The sequence below is a fragment of the Hyperolius riggenbachi genome, chromosome 6 (assembly GCF_040937935.1).
Source record: "Hyperolius riggenbachi isolate aHypRig1 chromosome 6, aHypRig1.pri, whole genome shotgun sequence".
NCBI lineage: Eukaryota > Metazoa > Chordata > Amphibia > Anura > Hyperoliidae > Hyperolius > Hyperolius riggenbachi.
This window is the reverse complement of record NC_090651.1, coordinates 388,669,144-388,683,161: the sequence shown is the minus strand read 5'-3', so window position 1 is coordinate 388,683,161 and position 14,018 is coordinate 388,669,144. Positions and strand designations below refer to the sequence as shown.

Below are 14,018 nucleotides of genomic sequence, written 5' to 3'. Positions count from 1 at the left end.
GTATTTGAGAATCTGTGGGTTGCGGAGTAGTACTATGTTGCTTCAGATTATACAGGTCACAGTAGAACTGTTGAAAAACATTTGCTATTTCTTTTGGATTAGTGATCCTTTGGCCAGATTTAGGATCCGTTAGAAAGGGGATACGTGTTTTAGATTGTTTTTGTTTAACTTTTTGTGCTAGTAAAGATCCTGCCTTATTGTTTTGCGAGTAATATTTAGATCTGGTTCTTGTCAGATTGAATTCATATTGATGAATTAATAATGTACGGAGGTCTTGACGTGCTACAAATAGCTCCTCCAGTTGTGCAGAGTGAGGATTATTTTTATGGATTCTTTCTAAAGTGGCAACTTTCTGTAGTGCCTCTGCTAACTTATTCTGTCTCTGCTTTTTACGTTGAGCACCAATTTTGATCAGCACTCCTCTAATAAATGCCTTGTGGGCACACCAAGTAGTGACCCTGCTAGTTTCCTCTCCACCGTTCCAATCAAAAAAGTTCCGGATGTTGGATCTAATAAATTCTTTATCCCTTTCTGTGTATAAAAGGGAAACATTTAACCTCCATGGTCTGAAGTTGTCCGTTACTCGCCCACATTGCACCGTGAAGGTGACTGGGGCATGGTCAGACCATGTAATTGATCCTATCTTGGCCTCAGACACTTTTTGTAACAATACATCCGAGAGCAGGAAAAAATCAATCCTAGTGTAAGACCGATGGACCGCAGAATAAAAAGAATAGTCCCTCTCGGAACCGTGGAGGGCTCTCCACGGGTCATAAAGGGACTCTTTATGTATTAATTTTCCTAGTGTAGAAAGCTGATTTGGATTAACTTTAACTGATTTTAGGGATGCATCAAGATATGGGATCAGACAGCTATTGAAGTCCCCTCCATAAATCACCTCCCCCTTTTTTATCGTAGCTACTTTGCGAAATAGCTTTTTAATAAATGATAGCTGACCAGTATTGGGTGCATACAGGTTCACAAGTGTAAAGGGGTGGTCATTAATGGAACACACAACAATAAGAGATCTGCCCTGTGTATCCCGAATGGTTTCATGGACATCTATTATTAAGTCCTTGTGAAAAGATATGAGGACTCCACGCTTTTTTTTGTATAATTATTAAATATTGTGGAACCATATCTAGGATGCTTACAATATTGTGATGTAGAATCAAGGAGATGCGTCTCTTGAGCAAATAAAATGTCGATTCGTGCCAGTTCAGCTTCCTTCCATAACATACTTCTTTTGAAAGGAGTGTTCAGACCCCTAACATTTAACGACATAAATTTAAGAGCCATGTGCTAATATACTCATCTGGATATCCATATCAGGTATTTGTCGTGTGGTGAATTTCAATAGCAACATATAGATCAATGGTGGGAAAACAGACGAACAAACACTAAAAGTCCTCATGGAGAAACAGTTCCCTAGAGGATTTAGTAAGGGGCCCAGTCCATGCCCTTGGATATTTTTCCTCCAAGGGTAGTACATGGAACCAAGTTCAGCCATGAAGAAGATAATGAAAGTTGTGGCTATTCACTACTTACGAGTGACCCTATGCCAGTCCTGTTTCAGCTTGGAGGAACCAACGGATGTTGCAGGATTGGTTAGATCTTGCGGCAGAGGAATTTTCAATCTTTGCAAGGCAACAAGTCCATTATCCAAGGATGTAATATTGAACTTGTTACTCCCATAAGAGATTAGGATCTTTGTCGGGTAGCCCCATCTGTATGGAATTCCATGATTCCTCAGTGCTTTTGTTATGGGTAATAAAGTCCTGCGCTGCTGGAGTGTAGCTTGGGAAAGATCCGCATATAGATGGATGTGTTGGTAAGGAGTGGGGAGTGTTCCCTTTTCTCTTATATGAGATAGCAGTGCTTCTTTTGTTTGATAAAAGAGAAAGCGGACAATGACGTCTCTGGGGACCTCATCTGGCAGAAATTTGGGCTTCGGCAGACGGTGGGCCCGATCAATCGTTATTTCGATATCTGCCAGTGTAGGGAGAGTTGCTTTAGTTAGGGAGAAGACATAACTTCTGAGGTCCTCAGCAGATATTGATTCTGCAATGCCCCTTAGCTTCAGATTGTTCCGCCTATTCCTGTCTTCTGCGTCTGCAGCTTTCATCTTTAGCCATGTAATATCCTCTGCTTGAGAGTCCATAGTGTCAACCACCTTATTGTGTTCCTGTGTTAGCTCTGCAATCCTTTCTTCTGAGTAGGAAACTCTTTCACCCAGGGAGCACATAGAGCTTTGTACAGCCTCTGTTAGTGAGTTGATCTGTGTGGAGATGGCGTCACTAAATGTGGTCAGTATGCCCTTAAGGTATTCCTGCGTTATAGCTTGCTCCGCTGCTGCTGGGAAATGCTCTATGTCAATACTTATGTTGTGGGGAAAATTTTGATCCCGGTTTGGTTTTAGGCCTACCTCCTCTTCTGGCGCATCCGAGTCCTGGAGTCTCAGCCGAGACTTTGCTGGGCTTCTTGAGTTCGGAGTGTTGGGGGTTGAAGCATTCCCCTCGGAATTCCGCCGCTCTGTGCCAGCATTAGGTACATCCTCCTTCTCTGTACTGTTAGGGTCCGGAGGGGGACTGGGTCTGGCGCCATCTTGGATCGTGGCCCGCGGCTTCCCCGCAAAGAAATCAGTCAATTTTTGCGGCCGCATCGCTCCTTTCTTACGCTTTTTTTGTAGCGTCCACTTCCATCCTGCTATCCTCTGCCATTCTCGGCCCTCTATCTCCGCTGAAATCTGCCGCTTTTCGTCGCTTTAGATAGGGTGACTCGGGAGCTCCTGAATCATGCAGCCATTAGCCACGCCCCCCCCAGGCTGGGAGTTTTTAAAAGCCTCAGGAATCTTTTGCAGGTGTTTAGAGTTAATTAGTTGATTCAGATGATTAGGTTATTAGCTCGTTTAGAGAACCTTTTCATGATATGCTAATTTTTTGAGGTAGGAATTTGGGGTTTTCATGAGCTGTATGCCAAAATCATCAATATTAAAACAATAAAAGGTTTTCAACTACTTCAGCTGTGTGTAATGAATCTAAAATATATGAAAGTCTAATGTTTATCAGTACATTACAGAAAATAATGAACTTTATCACAATATGCTAATTTGTTGAGAAGGACCTGTATATACCTGCCCACCCCCTCTGGTCCTCCAATGATCTCCGCCTGACCTCGCTCCAGTGCATGCCTTCAGGACTATGCAAGAGCCGCCCCCACCCTATGGAACCCCCTTCCACTCCCCCCTCAGACTCGTTCCTTTCCTTCAACACCTTCAAGCAAGTCATCAAAACACACCTCTTTAAGATGGCCTCACCCCCCACCAACACACCTCAACTCTCAACTGAACACCTGATCTGCAGCTCCACCTAGTGTGTCCCTCTCCCCTCACCATTTCCATCCATGCTCTGTACACACGCTGCTGCTCCATGCTCTGTACACACACTGCTGCTCCATGCTCTGTACACACACTGCTGCTCCGTGCTCTGTGCACACGCTGCTGCTCCGTGCTCTGTGCACGCTGCTGCTGCTCCGTGCTCTGTACACGCTGCTGCTGCTCCGTGCTCTGTACACGCGCTGCTGCTCCGTGCTCTGTACACGCGCTGCTGCTCCGTGCTCTGTACATGCGCTGCTGCTCCGTGCTCTGTACACGCGCTGCTGCTCCGTGCTCTGTACAGACGCTGCTGCTCCGTGCTCTGTACAGACGCTGCTGCTCCGTGCTCTGTACACGCTGCTGCTGCTCCGTGCTCTGTACACTCGCTGCTGCTCCGTGCTCTGTACACGCGCTGCTGCTCCGTGCTCTGTACACGCGCTGCTGCTCCGTGCTCTGTACACTCGCTGCTGCTCCGTGCTCTGTACACTCGCTGCTGCTCCGTGCTTTGTACAGACGCTGCTGCTCCGTGCTCTGTACACACGCTGCTGCTCTGTGCTCTGTACACACGCTGCTGCTCCGTGCTCTGTACACACGCTGCTGCTCCATGCTCTGTACACACGCTGCTGCTCCATGCTCTGTACACACGCTGCTGCTCCATGCTCTGTACACACGCTGCTGCTCCATGCTCTGTACACACGCTGCTGCTCCATGCTCTGTACACACGCTGCTGCTCCATGCTCTGTACACACGCTGCTGCTCCATGCTCTGTACACACGCTGCTGTTCAGTGCTCTGTACACACGCTGCTGCTCCGTGCTCTGTACACACGCTGCTGCTCCGTGCTCTGTACACACGCTGCTGCTCTGTGCTCTGTACAGACGCTGCTGCTCTGTGCTCTGTACAGACGCTGCTGCTCCGTGCTCTGTACAGACGCTGCTGCTCCGTGCTCTGTACAGACGCTGCTGCTCCGTGCTCTGTACACGTGCTGCTGCTCCGTGCTCTGTACACGTGCTGCTGCTCCGTGCTCTGTACAGACGCTGCTGCTCCGTGCTCTGTACACGTGCTGCTGCTCCGTGCTCTGTACAGACGCTGCTGCTCCGTGCTCTGTACACGTGCTGCTGCTCCGTGCTCTGTACAGACGCTGCTGCTCCGTGCTCTGTACACACGCTGCTACTGCTCCATGCTCTGTACACCCTCTGCTGCTCCATGCTCTGTACACCCTCTGCTGCTCCATGCTCTGTACACACGCTGCTGCTGCTCCACGCTCTGTACACACGCTGCTGCTGCTCCACGCTCTGTACACACGCTGCTGCTGCTCCACGCTCTGTACACACGCTGCTGCTGCTCCACGCTCTGTACACACGCTGCTGCTCCACGCTCTGTACACACGCTGCTGCTGCTGCTCCACACTCTGTACACACGCTGCTGCTCCACGCTCTGTACACACGCTGCGGCTGCTGCTCCACGCTCTGTACACACGCTGCTGCTCCACGCTCTACACACGCTGTTGCTGCTCCACGCTCTGTACACACGCTGCTGCTGCTGCTCCACGCTCTGTACACACGCTGCTGCTGCTGCTGCTGCTCCACACTCTGTACACACGCTGCTGCTCCGTGCTCTGTACACGCGCTGCTGCTCCGTGCTCTGTACACGCGCTGCTGCTCCGTGCTCTGTACACGCGCTGCTGCTCCGTGCTTTGTACAGACGCTGCTGCTCCGTGCTCTGTACACACGCTGCTGCTCCGTGCTCTGTACACACGCTGCTGCTCCGTGCTCTGTACACACGCTGCTGCTCCGTGCTCTGTACACACGCTGCTGCTCCGTGCTCTGTACAGACGCTGCTGCTCCGTGCTCTGTACAGACGCTGCTGCTCCGTGCTCTGTACAGACGCTGCTGCTCCGTGCTCTGTACACGTGCTGCTGCTCCGTGCTCTGTACACGTGCTGCTGCTCCGTGCTCTGTACAGACGCTGCTGCTCCGTGCTCTGTACAGACGCTACTGCTCCGTGCTCTGTACAGACGCTGCTGCTCCGTGCTCTGTACACGTGCTGCTGCTCCGTGCTCTGTACAGACGCTGCTGCTCCGTGCTCTGTACACACGCTGCTACTGCTCCATGCTCTGTACACCCTCTGCTGCTCCATGCTCTGTACACCCTCTGCTGCTCCATGCTCTGTACACACGCTGCTGCTCCATGCTCTGTACACACGCTGCTGCTCCATGCTCTGTACACACGCTGCTGCTGCTCCACGCTCTGTACACACGCTGCTGCTGCTCCACGCTCTGTACACACGCTGCTGCTCCACGCTCTGTACACACGCTGCTGCTGCTGCTCCACACTCTGTACACACGCTGCTGCTGCTGCTCCACGCTCTGTACACACGCTGCTGCTGCTGCTCCACGCTCTGTACACACGCTGCTGCTCCACGCTCTGTACACACGCTGCGGCTGCTGCTCCACGCTCTGTACACACGCTGCTGCTCCACGCTCTGTACACACGCTGTTGCTGCTCCACGCTCTGTACACATGCTGCTGCTGCTGCTCCACGCTCTGTACACACGCTGCTGCTGCTGCTCCACGCTCTGTACACACGCTGCTGCTGCTGCTCCACGCTCTGTACACACGCTGCTGCTGCTGCTCCACGCTCTGTACACCCGCTGCTGCTGCTCCACGCTCTGTACACCCGCTGCTGCTGCTCCACGCTCTGTACACCCGCTGCTGCTGCTCCACGCTCTGTACACCCGCTGCTGCTGCTCCACGCTCTGTACACACGCTGCTGCTGCTCCACGCTCTGTACACACGCTGCTGCTGCTCCACGCTCTGTACACACGCTGCTGCTGCTCCACGCTCTGTACACACGCTGCTGCTGCTGCTCCACGCTCTGTACACACGCTGCTGCTGCTGCTCCACGCTCTGTACACACGCTGCTGCTCCACGCTCTGTACACACACTGCGGCTGCTGCTCCACGCTCTGAACACACGCTGCTGCTCCACGCTCTGTACACACGCTGTTGCTGCTCCACGCTCTGTACACACGCTGCTGCTCCACGATCTGTACACACGCTGCTGCTCCACGATCTGTACACACGCTGCTGCTCCACGATCTGTACACACGCTGCTGCTCCACGCTCTGTACACACGCTGCTGCTGCTGCTCCACGCTCTGTACACACGCTTCTGCTGCTGCTGCTGCTCCACGCTCTGTACACACGCTGCTGCTCCACGCTCTGTACACACGCTGCTGCTGCTGCTCCACGCTCTGTACACACGCTGCTGCTGCTGCTCCACGCTCTGTACACCCGCTGCTGCTGCTGCTCCATGCTCTGTACACCCGCTGCTGCTGCTCCACGCTCTGTACACCCGCTGCTGCTGCTCCACGCTCTGTACACCCGCTGCTGCTGCTCCACGCTCTGTACACCCGCTGCTGCTGCTCCACGCTCTGTACACCCGCTGCTGCTGCTCCACGCTCTGTACACCCGCTGCTGCTGCTCCACGCTCTGTACACACGCTGCTGCTGCTCCACGCTCTGTACACACGCTGCTGCTGCTCCATGCTCTGTACACGCTGCTGCTGCTCCATGCTCTGTACACGCTGCTGCTGCTCCACGCTCTGTACACACGCTGCTGCTGCTCCACGCTCTGTACACACGCTGCTGCTGCTCCACGCTCTGTACACACGCTGCTGCTCCATCCAAAGTCGGCTGTAGCAGGGAAAGAAAGGGGGCGGTGCTGTGAGCTGCAGGATACCTGTAGATATTCTGGTGCCTCAACTTGTGCCTGTCCCCAGACACTGCACCGGCCCTGGTCTGGGGTGGGGGGGGGGGGGGGGGATTCTGGGCAGCTGTAATCCCCCTGCGTTTGCCTATGGCCTATAAATATACTTTTCATAGGATGCTACATAATCAAATACACCTCCCCTCTCAAAAAAAGAAAAAAATCTTCCAAAGGCTATCCTAACTTATGGAAGACAATTACAGACTACGATTATTTCTTTACTGCATGCTACCCGCTGAAATACCTCCATGTTTTACCTCATGTTTTACCTCACTTTATGCATTTACCTCACGTTTTACCTCATGTTCGGAAATGGAGAAAAATCTTTCAGAATTGCTAAAAAAACAAACAAACAGGAAAATACCTCATGAGGTATCTTGCCTACAAAAAAATATTTACCTCCCATAGCTACCAGAATTGAGGCCAGTGTGTGGCTGGGATTTTGTTTGTTGTTTGTAATACTTCAGTTCCAGAGTTGACAGCTTTGTTTTCTTGTTTCCCGATTGCTTCTTTCAGGAGAATAAACGTGACTTGCCGCAGTGGACGGACCTCCATTGCTTTGACTCCAGCAGTGATGACAGCTTGGGCTACGAGCCTTTCAACTCTACACCTCCAAAGATCAAGAGACTGGAAATTCCCAAACATGGTCCTGACATCAAGCGCAAACATGAGACAAAAGATGCACTGGAGAACATCTATGTGTTGTCAACCACAGAGGACCTGCAAACAGGATGTGTACTCGTCAATGAAACACCAGGCCAAAAACAATCCTTCACCATGAACAACGTGCACAACCAGCTTCTGGATCAAGTTTACCATCTGGAGCCCAGTTTTGAAGAAAATGAAGTCTCTTGCATTGAAGTCATCCCATCTTCAGAATTTGGCCAGCTGATATCCTATTCACCGGAGGTCTACACAGAAACCGCTTTGTCCCGTGAGGAAAATCCCAGGCAGACTTTAGGAAAATACAGCTACTTTGACACCAGAACCCAGTGTACTAGGTCAGTCAACCCAATGGAGAGAATCCACAAATGTGAGCGATGTGGGCGACAGTTTGGTCGCCTCTACAATCTGGAGAAACATATGTGCATAAACATGGCTGTAGGCCCTCCACAGCAGCATAGCATAGAGACCATGAATAGGTTGGAGAAGATGTGTGCTGAGGCCCAGGAAGAGCTCCAGAACTTACAAGGACATCATAAGAATCATGATATGGGTACTCTGATCCACGTGGCAACCAAGTGTGGTTCCCCTGATATCCAAGTCTGGAGTCAGGAGGCATTCTCAGGAGTAGAAAACATCGATCCAACAAACCGAAGTGCTGTGACTTGTGACCGCTGTGGTGGCAAATTTAAAAGCGCACACAATTTACAGTTTCATGTTTGTAATGAAAATGCAAAGAGTTTTGTCTCACAAAACTTGACTTCCCCTGAAGATACTATTGTCTTTGATTTGACTGATTCCCATCCGATATCTTGTGTAGCCAACCAGGAACAGGTCTGGACGGGACAAACGGAGTGTATTCCACTAGTAGATCAAGGGAACGGAAAATTGGCTTCTATGTCATCCTTGAACAGTGAAGAGAACTTTTATTACACACAATTTTCCGTTGAAGGTGCTCCATTTTACCAGTGTCAAGAGTGTGGCAAGGTTTACAATAAGCGCTGCTCAATCACCAACCACATGCGGTGGCATTTGAAGGAGAAGAACCTGATCTCCTCTGTGGTGAATGCATTTGCTGGGGACCAAGAGCCAGAAAAGAGTACCCACCTTGGTGGAGCAACTCCTGTTGACACGAAAGCAGACTTGGTGAAATCTGTCATACCAAGTCAAACTTTCTTTTGTGAATATTGTGGTGAAACGTTTAACAAGCACTGTTCTTATGCTACTCACACTTGCTGGCATTTCAATAACAAAGACCACATGACTAACGGAAGTAACGGGACCGACAGTGAAACAGGACAAGTGGTTTCCATATCTGTCAGTGAGCAAGAAGGTGATAACGCATGCACTAGTCCTGCCCAGGGTTTCACATGCGACTGTTGTGGAAGAGTCTTTAACAAGCAATGTGCCTATATTTCTCATACTTGTTGGCAAGTAAAGCAACAAGAGTCCAAGAAGAGAGCTGTAGCCAAATCTTTTTCTATAACAAATGCAGAATACTTGAATGGAGTTGACACCAAAGTCTCAGTCAATAAATCCAATATGATTCCTGCTGTAGAGAATGGTGAAAGTGGACTCTACTCCAGCTCACTTAATGGTGATATTCAGGGTTATGTCGGGCAACTAAGTCTAGATGAGAGGCCCAACCTCTCTCCAACGGAACCTCCTGCTCAGTCACGAGAGGAACGCAGAAGCAGCCCATTGCTCGTACTAATGGAACCTAACCAGAAGAGTACAGCTGAGGATCTACAATCTGTGCCTGAACTTTTAGAAGACACAGCAACGGTCTCTACTTGTGTTGCTGGACCTCATGAACATGTTTCTCAATATGCTGAAGATAATGGAAATGTGAAGGATGTCATCCAAGATCTTGTTATAGTCCCTCAAGCAAAGTTGGAGATCATCCAAGGTCTTGTTCAGGTCCCTCAAGCAAAGTTAGAACCATCACGTCAACCACCTCCTACGCCATTCATTTTGCCCAAAAAATTGGTGACACGGCTTCTAAACCGGTATAGAGCTCCACACCGATGCCGTGATTGTGGCGTCCGCTTTTGTCAGCCATGGCGTTTAAGGCTACATCGGTTTAAGGTCGATAGGAACAAAGGCTCTTTGCGGAAACACTATTGTGATTGTGGACGAACTCCAATTGGTTCTCTACACTTCTTGCTGCACCAGCTTCAGCATTTGAGCGACACGGCCTTTATCTGTGCAGTGTGCGCCAAAGCGCTACATGGCTATCGCCAGCTTCAGGCCCACAGCTGGGTGCATCCGCTTGCATCGCAGTTCCAGTGCAGGTGCGGAGCCCGGTTTACCAAGCTGCCCAAATACCTCTGGCATTCCTTACGGCACAAGCCAAAACCTGGACAGAAACCTCAACTCGGAATCGGTACTGAAGTGCTGTTGTCACTATGATCGTGGCAGCACATGGGTATCTGCTCACTAGACTGTTAGTTATAAAAAATGTGCTATTATAGTTGCCTATGTAAAGAGAAGATGTATATTTCATTACATAAAAAATATATATATTTTGAGCTTTCTTAAGATTGTGAGAACTCCAGTCAAAACCTCAACATTTCACAGTTGTCCCAAGAATCTGGCTTACAGTGCATCTTCGGTAAGGATTGTGGCTGCTATGAGGCCCAATAGCAGCATGGCCGGGTTTTTCCTAACCATTTGCCTGCCCTTTATTTTTTGAATGTGTTTGTTCCTTAGCTGTGACCAGCAGACACTGCACATCAATATTGCGGCATTGCCGGGGATGGATGTGCAGATATTTAGCAAGTTAATGGCCACATACAGATGCAGAGCTTTGCAGGGAAGCTGTGATGAGTACCTGAGTGTTTCAGCCTCTCTCCTGACCATTCTAGATAGAGCAGTCTGATGTTATTATCCTTCAGGCGATGACCCTGCAGGAGAGTTACATTATTTCCAAGATGGCGTTTGGGAGACATGATACCCAACACAACTTTCATGCAGGTTCTGCATCTGGACATCTTTTTGTGAAAGCGTCTTCTAATATTTCTCAGGTAAGGTTCCATACTTGCCTGGGGCTTCCTCCAGCCCCCTTGAGGCCGCTTGGTCCCTCACCGTCTCCCCAAGCTGCTCCTGTCCCCTGCTGGACAATCCGATACACTGGCCGAGCTGCGCTTCGTCGACTCAGAACACTGACGTGGAAGCTTGCGTAGTCAGGCCGCGCATGTGCGAATCCAGCGGTGGACAGGAGAGGCCCAGCAAGACGGTGAGGGACTGAGCGGCCTCAAAGGAGCTGGAGGAAGCCCTAGGTAAGTATGGAACCTGAGACTTCTTTCATCTCAGGTTCCCTTTAATGTGGCCATACACGTATCATGTTTAATTGCATCCATATCTGGGTAATTTGATCATTTTATCGAATCTTCTTGAATTCTGTATGACAAAAATTTTCTGCTAAAATCAGTTGATTATGCAGGATAGAAAATTTTGGTTGATTGGCGGCGTGTTGGGAACGCGCCGCTAGTGGCATTCCATCCGACGAGTGACAAAGCTGTTCTCACCTGTCCATGGCGCAGTTCTGGTCTCTTCTTTCCTGCCGGCTGCTCCTTCCAGTCTCTTCTCTTTCGAGTCACGGGGCGCCTGTGTGACGTACCAAATGCCAGAGGCCTCTAGTGGCCATGTAAGGTATGTGCCATGGTGTCCCTGGTGTCTGGCCTCTATCTTATTACCATACAAGTGTCCCGGGGACTTGAGTGAGGAGACCAGAAGGAGCAGCTGGCGGGGAGAGAAGACATGGGAACTGCACCATGGACAGGTGAGAGCAAGCTGTCCCTATATGCTTGGGGGGGAGGGAGGCAGGACAGCTTTTCATTAGATTCCATGCTGAAATCTATTGAAAATCTGTGTGTAGTATGTGGAGGGATGCGATCGGATAGATTATGATTCCCACATGGTTGGCATTTTCAACTTCCTGTAGTCTCTAGAACAGGAAGTTGGGGGGACCATCTCCCGTGTAAAGGCAGATTCTGTAGCTAGATCCCTGCAATATTTGATGCTGACATCGGTTTGGGGAGGAGACCTGCACAGACACGCCTATCCTGGTTGAGCAGATTTGGGGAGGAGCCCTGCACAGACACGCCTCTCCTGGTTGAGCAGGTTTGGGGAGGAGACCTGCACAGACACGCCTCTCCTCCTGGTTGAGCAGGTTTAGGGAGGAGCCCTGCACAGACATGCCTCTCCTCCTGGTTTAGCAGGTTTGGGGAGGAGCCCTGCACAGACACGCCTCTCCTCCTGGTTGAGCAATGTCCACTTCGTTTTCTGGAGAGGGAAGACACGTGAAATGCACCATGTAACGGAAACATACTTTGCAGTTCCTCTAAGAACAAAAGGAATGGGTGGGTGATCCAGGCGGGAGAGGCGGTGATGTCTGGGGACACCTGCACATGCTTCCTGTGTTCTGTCTGAGACGATCAGGAATGGTTTATCATGGTTGAGGAACATCTAAAGTCTGTACTTGCCACTTCCTCACCCCACGCTTTATAAAGACGCAAACACTCCAAACCGCAAGGGGTTCTGACTGGCGTTCCACTTTATTTTCTGTAAACTGGATGTTTCTATAAAATCTAAAGAAAAGTTTTTGAAATAAATCTAGTTGTTTAAAATGGTCACTAGTGTCATTTCCTGAATCAATGCCTCCAAAATCTACAAGACGGTAGCGGTCCTTAAAGGGACGCAGAACTCTAAAATTAAAAAAAGATTTTATACATACCCTGGAATTCCTCCAGCCGCATCCGCTCCGATCGCTCCCGCGCCGCCATCCTCCACTGCCGGCAGCTGTGGGTCCCGTAACTGATGTCAGTCGCGGCCAGCTACGCAGGAGAAGTGCGCTCTTTGCGTATCTCTGCAGCGGCTGCTGGAGAGAGACGGAAACAGCGCACTTCTCTTATGCCCGACTGGCTCCGACTGACGGAAGTGCGGGGACCTGGTTCCTGAAGCTGCAGGCAGTGGAGGACGGCAGCGTGGGAGCGAACCAGGCGGATGGGGCTGGAGGAAGCCCCAGGTATGTATAAAATCTTTTTTAATTTTAGAGCTCTGGTGTACTTTAAAGGGAACCCGAGGTGAAAGTGATATGGAGGCTGCCATATTTATTTCCCTTTAAACAATACCAGTTGCCTGCCTGGCAGTCCTGATCCTGTGTCTCAAATACTTTTAGCCATAGCCCCTGAACAAGCATGCAGCAAATCAGGTACTCCGACTCAGCCGACTCTTAGTCTCTCTTGTTTCAGGGTTTTGACTCACTACTTACGCCAGGAGATCAGCAGGACAGCCAGGCAACTGGCATTGTTTAGAGGGAAATAAATATCCCTCTCACCTCCACCTCGGGTATCCTTTAAAGTAAACCCAAACCAAAGCTCAGGTACAAAATCACATACTTGCCTAGGAAGAAGTCTTCCCTCGCTGTCCTCTGGTCTCCCAGCGCTGATTATGGACCTTCTGATCAGGGCTTGCAGTAATATGATCAGGGCCGCTCTCTTATTTTTAAAGAGGAAAATCTTAAAATGCAAAATACAAATAAGAAGTTCATTTCTTCCAGAGTAAAATGAGCCATAAATTACTTTTCTCCTATAAAAACAAGGAACACCAAGAGCCCCAATAGTGTAATATGTACTTTTAAATGGTTACTAGATAGAGTAAATATTAATACTCACAAACCAGGGTTACCATTAGGCAACCACTGTAAAGGCAGGTGGGGAGATTTTCCTGACCCCACTCAGGAATAAGAAGTCGCTCTCTGTAGATGAGAAAAAGGGGGTTTAACTCTCCACCCAGGGTGGACTCAATATTATGCAGGAGAACAGAGGCGCCAAAAGGATAAAAGGAAGCTAAATGAGCTTAAAGGATACCCGAACTGAAATGTGACATAATGAGATAGACATGTGTATGTACAGTGCCCAGCACACAAATAACTAGGCTGTGTTCCTTTTTTTCCTTCCTCTGCCTGAAAGAGTTAAATATCAGGTATGTAAGTGGCTGACTCAGTCAGGAAGTGACTACAGTGTGACCCTCACTGATAAGAAATTCCCCTTTTTTTTACCTCTTTCTTGCTCTCAGAAGCCATTTTCTGCTAGGAAAGTGTTTTATAGTTGGAATTTCTTATCAGTGAGGGTCACACTGTAGTCAGGACTGAGTCAGCCACTTGCATACCTTATATTTAACTCTTTCAGGCAGAGAAAGAAAAAAAGGAACA

At 49.6% G+C, this 14,018-nt stretch overlaps 1 protein-coding gene across 1 annotated transcript in view; it reads left to right on the top strand.

Annotated features, from left to right (window-relative positions):
• LOC137522001 (zinc finger protein 107-like) overlaps positions 1 to 12,436 on the top strand; it is a 28,481-nt gene extending 16,045 nt beyond the window's left edge. The window contains exon 4 of the mRNA XM_068242004.1: positions 7,655 to 12,436. Coding sequence (XP_068098105.1) covers positions 7,655 to 10,213 — 2,559 coding nt within the window. The 3' untranslated portion in view covers positions 10,214 to 12,436. The remainder of the gene's footprint in view (positions 1 to 7,654) is intronic.
• Positions 12,437 to 14,018: the final 1,582 nt, after the last annotated feature.